This window comes from Panthera leo, chromosome B3 (genome assembly GCF_018350215.1).
Source record: "Panthera leo isolate Ple1 chromosome B3, P.leo_Ple1_pat1.1, whole genome shotgun sequence".
In the NCBI taxonomy this organism is placed as follows: domain Eukaryota; kingdom Metazoa; phylum Chordata; class Mammalia; order Carnivora; family Felidae; genus Panthera; species Panthera leo.
In genome coordinates this window covers 138324753-138341203 of record NC_056684.1, presented here as the reverse complement: position 1 = coordinate 138341203, position 16451 = coordinate 138324753, and the positions used below count along the sequence as shown (strand labels likewise).

Genomic DNA, 16451 nt, shown 5'->3' with positions numbered 1-16451 from the left:
AGCTCCTAGTATAAGTTCAGTAGATATTTGTTGAGTGAATGAATGATTAAAATGCATATCAGTGAAATGGACTTTCTAGGTGAGTTACTGTTCTCAGATGTTCTCAACGCGGTCAGAGCCCACAGGTGCCCAGATCATTAGCCAGGTGCATTGCCAACAACTCGCTCCCTGTAAGAGCCTGGCAAAGCCTGGAAATGGTTAAATTTGCATTCTAAACTTGTATTGCCGCCCTGTGGGCCAAATCCGGCCCATCACCTGATTTTGTAGTGAAAGTTTTATTAGAACTTTTAAAAATTAATTAACTAAGTGACTCATTGTATTGGTTTGCCGCGTAATCATGCCACTGGCACCTAACTGCATTCTGATCGGGCTTCCCGAGTGAGAGCAAGGTAAGTGTGCTCAGCAGCGGGGCAGCGGAACCCCTTTGAACATCGTCCGCTTCGTGCGTTAACAGTGAAAAGAAAGGCTGAGGTCTGAGACTGCCTCGATTCTGACCGATTCCAATTTAGCTCAGGTGCTCATCTTTGATCATTTGATTTACATTAGTGGCTATATGTTAAAAGAAGTGGCACCTGGGTGGCTCAGTCGGTTAAGCGTCCGATTCTTGGTTTCGGCTTATGTCATGATCTCACACAGTTCATGAGATCGAACCCCACACTGGGGTCTGTGCTGACAGTGCGGAGTCTGCTTGGGATTCTCTCTCTCCCTCTCTAAATAAATAAACAAACAAACAAACAAACAAACAAACAAACTTAAAAATATATTGAAAGAAAGGAGAGGAGACAGTTGGACCTCCAAATGCTGGTATAGTATTTAAATCAAAAGTACGTCAATGAATTCACTGGAGATTGAATCTTGTTAAGCTCCATACGTTAGGCATCTAGATGAAAGGTTAATAATTCTGTTAGTAATGTAACAATCTTTAAATATGATGCTGTATCTTTTTTCCCAGTGACCGGGAAAAGGAAGATTCCAGTTAATCAAATACCATGAACAGTGAGTGATACACTTGACTACAAACTTTCAAAGAATTTTAGTGTGATGAAATATATTTCCCACAAGATGATTTTTTTTTTTTTTTTTAGTGAACTCTACACCCAAACTAGGGCTTGAACTCACAACCCTGAGTCACATACATGCTCTACTGACTTCACCAGGCAGGCGCCCCCAGATGATATTTTTTAAAGTCCTTTCTCTTGTGATGAGTCAGATAGAACTTCAGGATTTTGCAGTGTCTTGAGATAACTATTCAGAACTTCTGCTGTCCTTGTACTGGCTTCACTGTGGATAGCAAGTAATCGATTTATGCTTGCTTAAGATTGTACTAACAATGGGAATGCAAGCTGTTGCAGCCACTCTGGAAAACAGTTTGGAGGTTCCTCAAAAAACTAAAAATAGAACTACCCTACGGCCCAGCAATGGCACTACTAGGCATTTATCCAAGGGACACAGGTGTGCTGTTTCAAAGGGACACATGCACCCCCATGTTTTTAGCAGCACTATCAGCAATAGCCAAAGTATGGAAAGAGCCCAAATGTCCATCGATGGATGAATGGATAAAGATGTGGTGTATACACACACACACACACACACACACACACACACACACACACAATGGAGTATTACTCGGCCATCAAAAAGAATGAAATCTTGCCATTTGCAACTACATGGATGGAACTGGAGGGTATTATACTAAGTGAAATTAGTCAGAGAAAGACAAATATCATATGACTTCACTCATATGAGGACTTTAAGAGACAAAACCGATGAACATGAGGGAAGGGAAACAAAAATAATATAAAAACAGGGAGGGGGACAAAACAAGAGACTCATAAATATGGAGAACAAATTGAGGGTTACGGGAGGGGTGGTGGGAGGGGGGATGGGCTAAATGGGTAAGGAGCACTAAGGAATCTACTCCTGAAATCGTTGCACTAGATGCTAACTAATTTGGATGTAAATTTTAAAAAAATAAAATGAAACAAGTTAAAATTTTTAAAAAGAAAAAAAAAGATTGTACTAACAAGGAGGTTACTGTGTTTGGTTATCTTGAGTCATATGAAAACCTGTATTTAAAAAAAAAATTTTCCAGGGGCACCTGGGTGGCTCAGCTGGTCAAGCTCTGACTCGATCTCAGCTCAGGTCATAATCTTGTGGTTTATGAGTTCAAGCCCCAGGTCGGGCTCCCCACTGTCAACCTGCTTGGGAATCTCTCTCTGCCCCTCCCCAACTCATGCTCTTGCTCCCAAAATAAACATACATTTTAAAAAAAGATAAAAAACAAAAACATGTTTCTATATTTCTCAAGCAGATGCAACTTTAAACGTGTCTCCTTCAATGAGGAGATCTGAAAAGATCTGCCCGCAGCAGCTGTAAAATGCAATGATTTACCAAGGAGAGAGAATACCACATTTGACTGGATCACGACAGGTTCAAATGTTTTATCGCCCAAATCAGGCACGGAGACTTGTATTTATCATGTTTGTTGTTTTCTGCATCTAATGATGTTTTGACATCTCAGGGAGGCCTTACCGACCTAGAGAGAGACAGCCTCTTTCAGGGCTGGCTAATTCCTAAAGACAGTCAACCGCTTGCTTGGGAGCATGCCGCCATATACATATACATGACCACCATCTTTTTATAACTTTCGCACACCGAGCCAATATTCCCCTTGCCTTAATTCATCCCACAGCCAGGTACCAGGCCACTAGGGAGCAAAACCCATTGGAATTGGCTCAAACTAGCCAATCCTCTAAAAGCAGCTGTTTGCCTGACCCTGCCTCGCCCTTTCCCATGTAAACCCCAATTGAGGCTGTGGCCTAGACATCCCCCTCGCTCCTTCCTGCCTCCTGACCAAGCCTGGTGCTTCCCCATGCGACCCAGTGTGGTGAGGCACACCCCCTGCTCTGGGTACTCTTCTTTCGATGGCATTAACCTCTCGTGTCCTCACTCAACCACCTCCCTGCATTAAAATCCCCTAGATACAAATGACACAATTTCCAGAAAGATGGTTTACTAAGAACAGACTAAACATTCCAAATAGATTACATGTTTGACGCATTTGGACTACGTCCAGCAGAGAGAGGGCAGCCCAGTGGTGCATGGTTAAGACTCTTTCACTGGGGGCGCCTGGGTGGCTCAGTCGGTTAAGTGTCCGACTTCAGCTCAGGTCATGATCTCACGGTTCATGAGTTCGAGCCCCGTGTCGGGCTCTGTGCTGACAGCTCAGAGCTTGGAGCCTGCTTCAGATTCTGTGTCTCCCTCTCTCTCTGCCCCTCCCTTGCTCACACTCTGTCTCTCTCTCTTTCTCTCAAAAATAAATAAAACATTGGGGTACCTGGGTGGCTCAGTGGGTTAAGCATCCGACTTCAGCTTAGCTCAAGTTCTCGCGGTTTATGGGTTTGAGCCCTGCATTGGGGCTCTGTGCTGACAGCTCAGAGCCTGGAGCCTGCTTCAGATTCTGTGTCTCCCTCTCTCTCTGCCCCTTCCCTGCTCATGCTCTCTCTCTGTCTCTCAAAAATAAATAAACGTTAATAAAAATTTTAAATAAATAAATAAAACATTTAAAAAAAGAGTAGCTTTAAAAAAAAATGAATCTTTCACTGTTTCATGTCTATGATTGCATTTCCTGGAGGGGTTTCATTAAATCTGTCTTTTGAAGGCAGTGGGTGAGAAAACAGAGTTTGAATTTAAGCCATTCCGTTGACCAGCGAAGTGCTCTTGGGTGAGTCTCTGGGTTTTAGCTTCTGGTTCAGGTGAACACGGGAGGAATTCCAGCCTGGCAGGATTGTGCAAAGGTTCAACGGGCTCCCATCTTGTGCGGGGCCCAAGCACATGACGAATGGTTCGTTGCACTGCCCAAGAGAGAACGTGAGGATTTACAATGGGGTGTGCAATGAATAAATATTGCCCAGAAGTGGGGCTCCTGGGTGGCTTAGTCGGTTTAGCCTCAGACTTCGGCTCAGCTTATGATATCGCAGTCTGTGAATTCGAGCCCCGCATTGGGCTCTGTGCTGATAGCTCAGAGCCTGGAGCCTGTTTCCGATTCTGTGTCTCCCTCTCCCCCTGCCCCTCCCCTGCTCGTGCTCTGTTTCTCTCTGTCTCTCAAAAATAAGTAAAACATTAAAAAATAATAATAATAAAAAAAAAGTATTGCCCAGAAGTGATAAACTCCCATAAACTAGACAGACGTGGTTATTTAATTGATTTTACTTTTTAACTTTTCTGATCGGGAGACCCACATTCATGGAAAATCCCAGACCACCCACCCCTTTGGCCTTGCGGATTCCTGCCCCAGGTTTCAGGGCCCTCGGGAAAATGGTGAACACCCAGCCCTGAGGACGACTGCATTCTGGTGGCCCTAGTGGTTCCAGAAGCTTCATCGCATGCAAACTGTGCCTGGACCTAGAGGAGAGGGTTACAGCCACAAACTGACTCCCGTGGGAGCTTTGACACAAGTGAGCAGGGCTCCTTGAGTTCCAGCCTCGGGCCCAGTTGCTGAAAATAGCTGTTCTTGTGGTTACCACATGACCTAAAATTATTTCCTATGATGACACTGCATGCAAATTGATTAAAAATAACAAGTTTAAAAGTTCAGGGCAAGGTCCCGAGAAAGGCCTGCTGGGTACTCAACAAATCTTTTTTTTTTTTTCGTGGAATAAGTTGTTTACGCTTTACTTCCAAGAGTACATCGTGAAACTTCTGTGCCAATGTGTGAACAGTGAACTGAAAAGCTCTGTGCCTTCCCCAGGCTCAGTTCTGGATTTGGAAAAGACAGGAAAGATGACGGCACGGCTGGCACTTAGGAGGGTAGGAAGGGTCCAGTCCCTGGGGGTCTTGCCAGCTGACTCAGAAGTCAAGGCATCAGTGGACTGGCCACCTTGGGCTTTGTTCCCAGAGGGAGCAGCAGACAAACATTCTCAAAGGGACTTCTGTCCATTTCAGAACTCGATAGTCCCTTTTTTTTTCATTTGAGAGAGAGAAAAAGAGCACAAGTGGGAGAGAGGGGCAGAGGGACAGAGAGAGAGAGAAAGAGAGAGAGGGGGAGAATCCCAAGCCGGTTCCACATTCGGCACAGAGCCCAACAAGGGGCTTGATCCCAGAACCTTGAGATCATGACCCGAACCTAAATCAAGAGTCAGACGCTCAACCGACCGAGCCCCCCAGGTGCCCCCCAGGAAAATCAGAACTTGATTTTCCTGATGTCTGCCTCCCATACAGTCTTTAGTTTGAGAGTTTAAGTGTATCATTTTACCTTTTATCCTGAAAAGAAAGAAAGAAAGAAAGAAACAAACAAACAAACAAACAAACAAATAAGAGAGAGACAGAGAGATCTGCTTTATTAACATCAAAAAGATGGTTTGGGTACAAAAGAGATCTTGAATGGCATTCCTTTAAATATGACCTTGGAGAATTGTTTTAAACTTACCAGGGGGTGCCTGGGTGGCTCATTCGGTTGAGCATCTGACTTCTGCTCAGGTCATAATCTTGTGGTTCATGAGTTTGACCCCTGTGTCGGGCTCTGGCCTGTTTCGGATTCTGTTGTCTCCCTCTTTCTCTGCCCCTCCCCCACTTGCACTCCATGTCTCTCTCTCTCTCTCTCTCAAAAATAAATAAACATTTAAAAAATTTTTAATAATTAATAAATAAATAAATAAACTTACCAGGTATGATTAATTTATCAAAGGGCAACATTTTGCCTCTGACTTCTTCTTCTTCCTCCTCATCTTCTTCTAATAAAACAAAATATACATTGTTGTGTTTATTACATATTACTACTATGGACAGCTTGGCAAGAAAATTAAAAATATTTTAACTAGAAGTCACTAATGAAAACTAACCATAAATAGAAAAGTGTGTATTTTAGACATAGTCTGTCTGAATTTTAAATTTTAACGAAGCGACTATTATTATGATATGTTGCAACTTACCTGAATATAAACACTCAAAATAAATGAAGGAGGGGCACCTGGCTGGCTCAGTCTGCAGTGCACGTGGCTCTTGATCTCAGGGTCGTGAGTTCGAGCCCCACATTAGGGGTAGAGTTTATACAAAGTAAGAAAGAAAAGCTTTGAAAAAAAGATACAGGGAACATTCAAACTTACGATTGAATAGGTCTTTAGCTTGATCATAGGTCTCCGGGAACCCATCCAAAATATAACCTTGATTCCTGCAAGGCATAGATTTCAACTTTTCTTTGACAAATCGAATTACATATTGATCTTCTAGTCGGCCTGGTAAAAAGAAAAAAAATATTACTAGGGGAGTCACATTCTACATGGGGGTTACATTCCAAAGTCATCTCACAAACTGTTGTATAGGGGACGCCTGGGTGGCTCGGTCAGTTAAGCAATGGACTCTTGATTTCGGCTCAGGTCATGATCTCATGTTCATGAGTTCGAGCCCCATGTCAGGCTCCGAGCCTGCTTGGGATTCTCTCTCTCTCTCCCTGCCTCTCCCCTGCTCGTATTCTCTGTCTCTCTCAAGATAAATAAACTTAAAAAAAATTGTTGTGTAGTCAAAGTTCCCTTACAGGTAAAAATAGGTGGTTTTGTATTTTCAACATGATGTGCATTTTAACGCACAATAAAATAGGAGAACCCAATGAGCTTGGCTGCAATAAAGAACAGAAGCAAAGGCTACGTCTGCATTTCCCAAATGTTCTTCTGCAGCGACAGCATGTGGGTGAAGCTGAAGGAGAAGTGGAGACATCCAGAGTGCTCCCACTTGCCAGCAGGGTTCCCTCAATTCTGTTTTGATATTATTCCTTAATACATAGCCTTATAGCCTTGATACATAGTAATAAAGGTTTCTGTTGTGAGATTTAAGTGAGATAGTATCCACGTGTGCTGTTGACACATGACTTATTAATAACAGGTGATCGGTAAATATCTGCTGCACTGGAATAAACATCAAGCTTGGGCTCCTGGCTGGCTCAGTTGGTAGAGAGTGCGACTCTTGATCTTGGGGTTGTGAGTTCGAGCCCCACGTTGGGCGTAGAGATTACTTTAAAAATAAATAAACAAAAATCAAAATCAAGTTTGATCTGACTCTTAAAGGCATTATTCTCTTTAAATCTGCAGGATTTAGGAAAGGAAAGAACGCCCTCCCCACCCATCTCTCCAATTGGCATTCCTGACCTTGGCCCCGCTGAACAATTCCCTCTCAGGCCTTGGATGCTGGGTTCCTACGATTGTGATTGCGTGGCGTAGCTGTCCAATAGTTAAAGGACAATTTGATGCAGCTTTACGGCGATATTCGTTTATTATTCTATTGTTAATTATAGAACAGCTACCATTTCTGAGACATGGCCCTGCCCTTACATTGCTTAATGTATGCATTTCAGTACCGTGAGTTTGGCAAGTTTGAGTCCTTGATCTCCAAAGCTCTTTCTCCCATACTCTTAGTTTATCAGTGGGTCTACAATACAAAATAGTTTTTGGTCTCTGTTAATCACTGTATTAATGACAGTGAAATGATGTAATTAAGACACCCCTTCTTTCTTCTGCCTTTCATCGCCGCACGACTCATTAGGCAGTAACTGATTCAAAACTAATTGGGTCTCCCAGAAATTTCAGTGTTAGGGCTGACACCAAAAAAAAAAAAAAAAAAAAAAAAAATGAAAGGCGTTATTTTGCGTAATGAAATTCCTCGAAATGATTTGACATTATTTCCCAGTAAGGTTCACACTGGTGCAAAGAAATAAAGCCAAATAAAAAAATGTCGAGGGACTCAGCAAAATTCAAAGACAAGCTTTATCTGAGCGGTCTATTCCTGGTTTTCAAAGGCTTTGTTGCTCAGGCAGGGGCACATACGTACCTCAGAAACCTGGCTTCAGTCCCCTGCAAGTCCACAGGCTTCAGTCCTGTGCATGCCTGGGTTTACTTCAGGCAGTGAGCCTTGCCATTCATGTCTGTTTGTTTCAGAACCAGGAGTGTTCAGTATGCAAGAAGGGACCTCTCGCAGCAGTTTCTGATAATTGTGCAATGTGAGGACACAAAGGGCCAAGCCCCAGTGCCTCTCTCTAGAGAACTGCCACCTCCTAGAGATACACCCACGACCTTGGCAGTGTGGAGCTCCTTGTCAGAGGATTATCACTTCCGCTTTGAAAGGAATGAACACAGCCTACTGGACAGCCTTTAAAACACCACCTGCTTTTTTTTTTTTTTTTAATTGTAAGTATCTTTCACATTCACGTAATATTTAAAATGTTCGTATTAATCCATATTCATAACTACTAAAACACGGTTCAAAAATAGATAGCTGCATCCAGGGTTTTAAAGAATCCATGCAGGGGCCCATGGGTGGCTCAGTCGGTTAAGCATCTGACTTTGGCTCAGGTCATGACGGTTCGTGGGTTCGAGTCCCACATTGGGCTCTTTGCTGTCAGCACAGAGACCACTTTGGATCCTCTGTCTCTCTCTCTGCCCCCCCCCCCCCAACTTGTGCTCACTCTCTCTCTCTTTCTCAAAAATAAATGTTAAAAAAAAAATAATCCAGGGGCGCCTGGGTGGCTCAGTCGGTTAAGCGTCCGACTTCAGCTCAGGTCACGATCTCGCGGTCTGTGATTTCGAGCCCCGCGTCGGGCTCTGTGCTGACTGCTCGGAGCCTGGAGCCTGCTTCCGATTCTGTGTCTCCCTCTCTCTCTGACCCTCCCCCGTTCATGCTCTGTCTCTCTCTGTCTCAAAAATAAATAAACGTTAAAAAAAAAAAAATAATCCATGCACGGGATAGACACTAGGAAGTTGACACATTTCCATACATCCTTTCCACCCCACCCCGCCCCCAATATTTATTTTCAAACTCACGGAAAAGTTGAAAGACTAGTCCAGTGATCACCCGGAATCCCACCAACTAGATTCAATAGTCCCACAATGCTTTTGAAATACCCAAAGCAAGCACTAAGAATCTGTAGCCAGTGCATTCTGGTTTAACTAAGCCCCTATTCTGGCTGCACCATCAGGGGCCAACTGGAGTGGAATTAGCAGGACACAGAGGTGACCACTGCAGGACTGTGAAATTTGCCTCACGGGAATCGTTAGAATCACATAATAACAAATTAGGTCATGTAAGGGAAGAGTCAGCTAACCTCTGTGCCCTTGCTCGTGCTGGGAAATTTCTATGTAGGTCTGTGCAATGAGCTCAAAGGTCTTGTTTTGTCCAAACGTAATCAAGGTCCATGTCCTAGTCTCAGCTAAATATGAGTAGGAAGGATTCGGGGACACACTTCAGGAAGGGAAAAAAACGAACAAACAAACAAACACCGAAAACACCTTCCTAAGGTCAAAGAGGATTGAATGAACTATTCCAGTCTTGTAGGAAGTGAGTGGGTGGCTGGCTAAAGACCACGTCCTCTGCTCCCTTCCAGCGCCCCTCTACACAGAGGCCACTGACCCAGTTTGGCCTCTCTTGACATCTGGGGAGAGAACCGAGTCCCCGCCAAGGACAGGCCCTTGAGCAAATGCACTGACTGTTCTCAGCCCCTCCCTGACATTCTTGCTGGGCGGGGTCTCCCCCCTGGGCATGAAGAGAACCCAGTCGGTACCTCCCCCCCCCCCCCCCCGTCCTGTTACACATTTTGGCTACGATCTTTGGGTTCTCGCAAAGACCAATTCGTGTGTCTCTGTCCGATAAGTATTGTCTAGGGTCTGTCGCCTCCCGTTAGCCCGGATCCTCCCTCCCCTCCTGGGGTGGCGTTGTTCACTGCTCCCAGCGCCCTGCTCCGGCCTTACACCCCAGGCATACAGTGCATGTGCATGTGGTCACGTACCCCTGTAGATCCTTTAAAATCCCAGCCCTGCGCCCTCTAACGGGCCTTGCCAGACTTCCTTCCGCGGGTATCCTCACAACGGAACGTCTCAGTTCGGGTTGTTTCCTCTCTCCCAAGTGGTGGGCACCAGGATGTCGGTAAGTCTCTCTAACACCAGCATGTTGACTCCCAAGCGTCTCACCGGCGAGGAAGGGGCAGTGTTTTCTCTCAAAGTATCAAACTGGGCTCTCCGTGTACCTTCCTTTTCCTCCGGGACAGCCCTGGGATTCTAAATTCCATTTCCTCCCGGCCTGGCTGACACCAAAGCAGAAACCAACACACAGATAATCAGCTACCTGCGCTAAGCGGGCATCCAGTGTGTGTACATAAGACCACATCCTCCACGCCTTAAAAAAAAACTGACTTGAGTGGCCTGGGAAAAGGGGAGGAGGGAGAGGGGTACTCTGACTTCAGAGGAAGGTGTGGACGGACTTGAAGATGAGTGTCTGGGGAGAGGACCCCCCTGCAGGGGCAAAAGGGGGTGCCGGAAGACCAGAGGTGGGGAGGCCAGTCAAGAGAGGTGCCCCAAGGGATGCAGTGGGCGGTCCTCAGTGGGAGGGTCTGGGAAGGGCAACCCTAGGAAGGAGCTGTCTGTCACCAGGGGCTGACGCCTCCGTCCTTCTTCCCTGCTTCCCAGCTGCCCGGCCCAACCCTGGGAGGATCAGACCAGCAAGATGAGAGCAGGAGGTAGAGGAAAGAAGCCAAATGTGCTTGAGAGGTGGTGAGGGGAGAGACTCTGTTGGGTAAGCGCCCAATGGCCACACATTGGACTGGTCTATAAATGATGCCAGTAAAACCAGTCTGATGGAAGATCGTGACCATCAGTGTACGAAAATGAAATGGTTCTGGTTTCCAGATAACTTCTACAGGTTGTTTTTCTGCCAAATAGCTGAGTCCCTTGGAGATATCTACGCTCAAAACCCAGCTTACACTTATTTGATCAGGATGGGCTTCTTAAAGCATGAAAACACAGAAACTCTACCTATTTATTATCGAGGAGTTGCAATGGAACCAGCCTGAAACTCTGTCCAGGGGTGATGAAAGAATGAGTCCAGAATTTGAGTTCAAAGTGACGGTTTACCATGATCGGCTTGTTCAGCAAATTGCTTAAGGTTACCAAGTGGGTAAGGATAGTTTTCCATGTATTTGTATTTCTTCCTGCATGAATTATGGCTCCACATTATTCATCCATTTTGTTCTATTAAAGAGTTAATGATTTTCTTATTGGCTTGCCTGAGCATTTTATATATTAAGGATATTAAGCCTTTATCATGTTAGTGGCAAATATACTTTCCTTGTTTGTCCTTTGCTTTTTTTTTAAAATGTTTATTTTTGAGAGAGTGAGTGCACAAGCAGGAGAGAGGCAGAAAGAGGAGACGGAGAATCCGAAGCAGGCTCCGCGCTGTTGGTGCAAAGCCCTATTTAGGGCTCGAACCCACGAACCCGAGATCATAACGTGAGCTGAAGTCGGATGCTCAACGGACTGAGCCACCCAGGTGCCCCTGTCCTTTGCCTTTTAATCATTTTTTTAAAGTTGTATTTATTTAATTAATCTCTACACCCAACGTGGGGCTCAAACTCACAACCCCGAGATCAAGAGTCACACACTTTTCCGAATCAGTTGGTCAGGCGCCCCTGTCCTTTGCCTTTTAATTAATGACTTTTGATGTTTATAAAATATTTATGACTATCCATTTGATCTCATCATCATCATCATCATCATCATCATCTTAGGTAGTTCTTTCCCATCCTGTGATCACAGAGTCACCAAAATGTTAATGGTGATTTTTGGGGCACCTGGGTGGCTTAGTTAGTTGGGCGTCCGACTTCGGCTCAGGTCACGGTCTCACCGCTCGTGAGTTCAAGCCCTGCATCGGGCTCTGTGCTGATGGCTCAGAGCCCGGAGCCTGCTTGGGATTCTGTGTGTGTCTCTCTCTCTGCCCCTCCTCTGCTCACACTCTCTTTCTCTCAAAAATAAACAAACGTTAAAAAAAATATTTTAATGTTAATGGTTATTTTTCCCTCTGGGGGGGGGGTGGGTAATATTATGAATGAGATTTCTTTGTTGTCATGTTTTCCATACTCTGCTTTTAATAGCAAGCAGGCAGTCTTTTCTCACAAGGAAGCAAAACCTGTCACCACGAGCAGTGCCGTGCGGTGCGCGATACCTGCATTCTGCTCCATGCTTTCCTTGATGCCGTCCAAGAGCTCCTGAGCTTCATCCACGTTCTCTTCCTCCTCCTCCTCCTCTTCGCCTTCTTCCTCTTCCTCCTCTTCATCCTTAGGCGTGACAATCGTCTCCTACAGACCACAGGGATATTCGGGTCGGAGGACGCCCTCCACGGACCCGCTGCTCACAAACCATCTGGCAGGTGGTCCTGGAAAAGACTGGTGCCCAAGTAGGGACCACGCCCACCCACAGCCGTCGTGCAAGAAGTTGGGATGCGTGTGTCTACAGAGGGGGGTGAGAGCCTTGAGGTTTCTCTCACTCTGTTTTAGGAGAAGAATCTACTTCTGTGTTAACGCCAGAACCGCTTAAGAGTCAACACTTCCCTCCGTGTCAGGTTGTATCTTACTTTCAGGAAACCCATTTCATAGAAATCAAGACTTTTAGTAATCGTTTAAGGAGATATGTCATAGCATCAACCATTTCCAATAAAACGATGAAAAGCAGTTAGTTGGCGGTGGGGGAGGTGGGATAAACAGGCAGAGCACAGAGGATTTTTAGGGCACCGGTAAACACATGTCGTTATATGTTTGTTCAGACCCACAGGGTGTGCAACACCGAGGGCAAACCCTAAAGTCAACAGTGGACATTGGGTAGTAATGAGGTGTTAACACAAGTTCATCAGCTGTGACTAATGGAATCACTCTGGTGGGGATGTTGGTAATGGGGAGGGGGAGGCTATACGTGTAAGAGGGAGGGGATATATGGAAAATCTAAGGGGCTCCTGATGGCTTAGTTGGTTGAGCATCCGACTCTTGATTTCAGCTCAGGTCATGATCCCAGGGTCGTGGGACCGAGCCCCGTGTCAGGCTCTGTGCTGAGTGTAGAGCCTGCTTAGGATTCTCTCTCTCTCTCTCTCTCTCTCTCTCTCTCTCTCTCTCTCTCTCTCTCCCCCTCCTTCCCTCTCTCTCCCCCTCCCCTAGTTATGCTCTCTCTCATAAAATAAATAAATAAACATGAAAAAAACTGCTCTAAGAAAATAGTCCTTTTTTTAAGAGCAGTTAATAAATAAATAGTCTGGTAATACTCTGGGAAACATACATCAAGAATAAGAAAACCTAAAGGTGTTCTAGTCAACAGAGAAAATACAAGATATATTTTTAAGCAACAGCTGGCGACAGACTGATTTCAAGGGCAACCCCATGAAAGAAGCTTCTATCTCACAGAGGGAAGTCCCGCGGGATTCTGTGCTTTCATAACTGGGGCCAACAACAAAATCCAATTGAAATAACAAATCTCACCGTAGGATGCCACGTAAAATTAGTGGCTTCCTTATTACGAGATGAAGGGAAGCATTTGTAAGATATGAAAATTCCCAGTGAAGTAGTTAGAAACGTTACCAGTCTTGCTATGGCTTCAGAAATGACATCCTTCAATTTAATGTGATGCAGTTTGTAGTGTTTAGACAAGGCTTCAGCGATACTAGATTTTCCCACAGCGGGGGGACCGAGAATGCAAATCTTGATCGGCTGAAAAAGGAGAATAAGGATCACACGGTGAGCTTTGGACGATCCGTGGCTAGACGGGAGTGGTTTTTTGGTTTTTAATTTTGGGGGGGGGGGGCCTTTTTTTGAACGTCTCTGGATCCTGCAGGCTAACTCTTCTCTGCCGAGACTCAAGAGTCACTTCCTCCGCTGCTGGCCTTAGGGTCAGCGCCACATCATCCTGACAGCGCTGCTCTCCGATGGGAGTGGCCGTTCATGCTAATTCATTCAGCGGGTGTTTAGTGAGCAACTATTATGTGACCAACATGGGGGACACAGCGCTCCACAAAGATGTACTCAGGAACACCTCAAAATTATTAAAGAACAAAGTACTTGAGCGTCACAGGCTACCATATTACTCATTAAAGACAACAAAGACTGGGGCGCCTGGGGGAGGGGTTCAGTGGGTTAAATGTCTGCCTCTTGATTTCAGCTCAGGTCACGGTCTCATGGTTTGTGACTTCGAGCCCCACCTCGGGCTCTGTGCTGACAATGCGGAGCCTGCTTGGCCTTCTCTCTCTCTCCCTCTCCCAAAATAAATAAACTTTAAATTTTTTTTAAAAAAGACAACAAAGAAAGAGAATTTCTGGTCTAATGTACGGGTGCTTAGTTTATCTATCGCCTCATGAGTCCTGTCTCTGGACTGGCTTGGTCTCTAAGTATCCTTTACTTTTTAACGCAGTTAACTTATTCTAGTTTTTAAAAAATATGCTCATTTGGGGGGAAAAAAAAGCCTCACAATTTCTGCTGCTGAGACTTGCTTGAATATGCTACAGAAGCCGTGTGACATTCGTAACCAGTGAGTAAATGTTTATTTGCAACAGAAGTCAAAATATCCGCGGCAGTCGTTTCTTCCAAAATGGTCCAAACAACATTCGTGCAACCGAGGCTTCATATTTTGTGAGGCGATTAGTAACCAAAGTCAGGCTGATGGGGAGGATTTTCGGTGGCAGAGCGTCCGTGTGCTTAAAGGTTTTGTAATTGCAGCCACAAAATTGGCCACGGTTATTATACCATCATATTATGCGACGAGAAGGCAAGAAGGCCACGTCTGTTAGGACAGAGGTGGCAACCAAGATGGCGGGCAGCGGAGGGGCAGGGGTCCCAGGGAGCGACTCGAGCTGAGTCTTGCTGGGCAGGGCTGCTCCCCTGGGTGGGTCTGAGGTCTAGCTGTCAACTGAGCGTGTTGACGTGTCGCCCACCCGCCAGCGGCAGAGCTCCTGGGGAAGGCGCACCTCCTCCGGGTGAAAAACCAGAACGGCAGCTTATTCGTTTAATAATGAGACGTATGGCTGCCACTGAACTCAGAATTCCAAGTACACGTGTCTGGGGCATCTGCTCCCTCAGAGCAGACAGGCACGGAGGGCTGTTGATGAGCAGCGTTTGAAGCATGAAGAGTTAGGTGAATGAGCTATTTACTGGCGTCTGGTCCCGGGGGCTTGAGGCACCTGTCCGCAGCAGGGACAACTTTGCCTTGCGAAAGGGACTGGAATCACGGGAGCCTTTGGCTTAAGACTCCACCTTTTGGGATGCCCCTGGCCTGCCACGGTCTACGCTGCCCTCGGTAGTTTCCTGCGCCACGCGGACCGACGCCCCCAGGGCCGGCTAGACGGTTCAAGTGTCAGATACGCTTGGTCCCTCTATCCCGTTCCGTCCAGTCTTGCCGATCGGGAACCATGTGATCTCTTCAAGGCGTCTTGTCCTACCTCTACTCTGACTGCATTGTTTTACCTTTGACCCAGAGAATGACACTAGTTTAACGATTTGAGCTGGGTTCTTGGGTGCCTCAGGATAGGCTCCCAGTACAGCCGCCGTGCATGTCTCACATGCTTAACGGGATTGTCGTTTCTTTCGCTAAGACGCGCATCGTCTACTTACTCTTAACTGGGCATGCTTGTCAGGAGAAGGTGGTTCTGCGGACACAATGGGGATACCACTCTTGCTTTTATGGAGTGTTCCCACCCTCAGTGGTAACTATGGTTATGATGGCACCTGCTCCTCCTGGGCTACCCTACGGTTTTCAAAACACGTTCTCATGTATTACCCACTATCGTCGTTGGGATGCTTCCCTGGCATAAATCCAAGGATCTGGGCAAGGGCTACATATACGCCCGATTTCGGGGAGGGTGGTGTGGAGATGCCACCGTTAGGCCATTCTAGCTAAGTCTGCATCCTAGCTAGTTTGAATCTCTGACTAGCTGTGTGACGTTGAAGAAATGCTTAAACTCTCTGAGCCTCAGTTTCCTCATCTCTAATGTGGAGATAAGAATATCTACCTTGAAGCTCTACCTGTGGTGATTAAAATGACCAGTGAACCCCCTGGCCAAAAGGAAGAGATCAAAGTAACAACTGGACTTCTTCCATTTTCCATTTCTCCTACCGTCTCCCGTAGGTAACCCAGGGCTGAAACAGACAAGCCAGGAAGCCCCTGCCATTTTTCCGTTTATAGGCAGTGCTGTGGCCATCAGTCTTGAGCTTGCTATCGTGTTCAATTTGTGTCAAGCGTAACAGTCATTAATCTAACTTTAAACTGTTTAATACTTAATTGACAAGAATTGACACCTAGATTGTCAGACGTGGACAAGTCGGTCAAATTTGAAAAAGAGCTTGAATTTAGAAATTGGGACATCTGAGAAAGAAAATACTTTTACTGGTGTAATCATACCAAACGTTTCATTTACATCGCTCAAATTAGAAGTTGGAACAGGAAGGAGCTCCTGGATGGCTCAGTCGGTTAAGCGTTCAACTTCAGTTCAGGTCATGATCTAACAGTTCGTGGGTTCGAGCCCCGTGTCAGACTCTGTACTGACAGCTCAGAGCCTGGAACCTGCTTCAGATTCTGTGTCTCCCTCTCTCTCCGCCCCCTTCCCTGCTCATGCGCGCTCTCTCTCTCTCTCAAAATCAAATAAACATTAAAAAAAAAAAAAAAGAG

The 16451-nt window shown here is 45.8% G+C and overlaps 1 protein-coding gene and 1 long non-coding RNA gene across 2 annotated transcripts in view; one reads left to right on the top strand and one right to left on the bottom strand.

Moving 5' to 3' along the window:
• AK7 (adenylate kinase 7) overlaps positions 1-16451 on the bottom strand; it is a 74733-nt gene that overhangs the window by 12848 nt on the left and 45434 nt on the right. Inside the window, exons 13-16 of the mRNA XM_042943225.1 lie at positions 13376-13504; positions 11977-12109; positions 6105-6233; positions 5664-5732 (exon numbers count right to left, since the gene is read on the bottom strand). Coding sequence (XP_042799159.1) covers positions 5664-5732; positions 6105-6233; positions 11977-12109; positions 13376-13504 — 460 coding nt within the window. The remainder of the gene's footprint in view (positions 1-5663; positions 5733-6104; positions 6234-11976; positions 12110-13375; positions 13505-16451) is intronic.
• On the top strand, positions 9607-10999 carry LOC122223109. Its single transcript, XR_006204049.1, has 3 exons — positions 9607-9906; positions 10446-10495; positions 10665-10999. It is a non-coding gene; the product is annotated as an uncharacterized LOC122223109 (long non-coding RNA).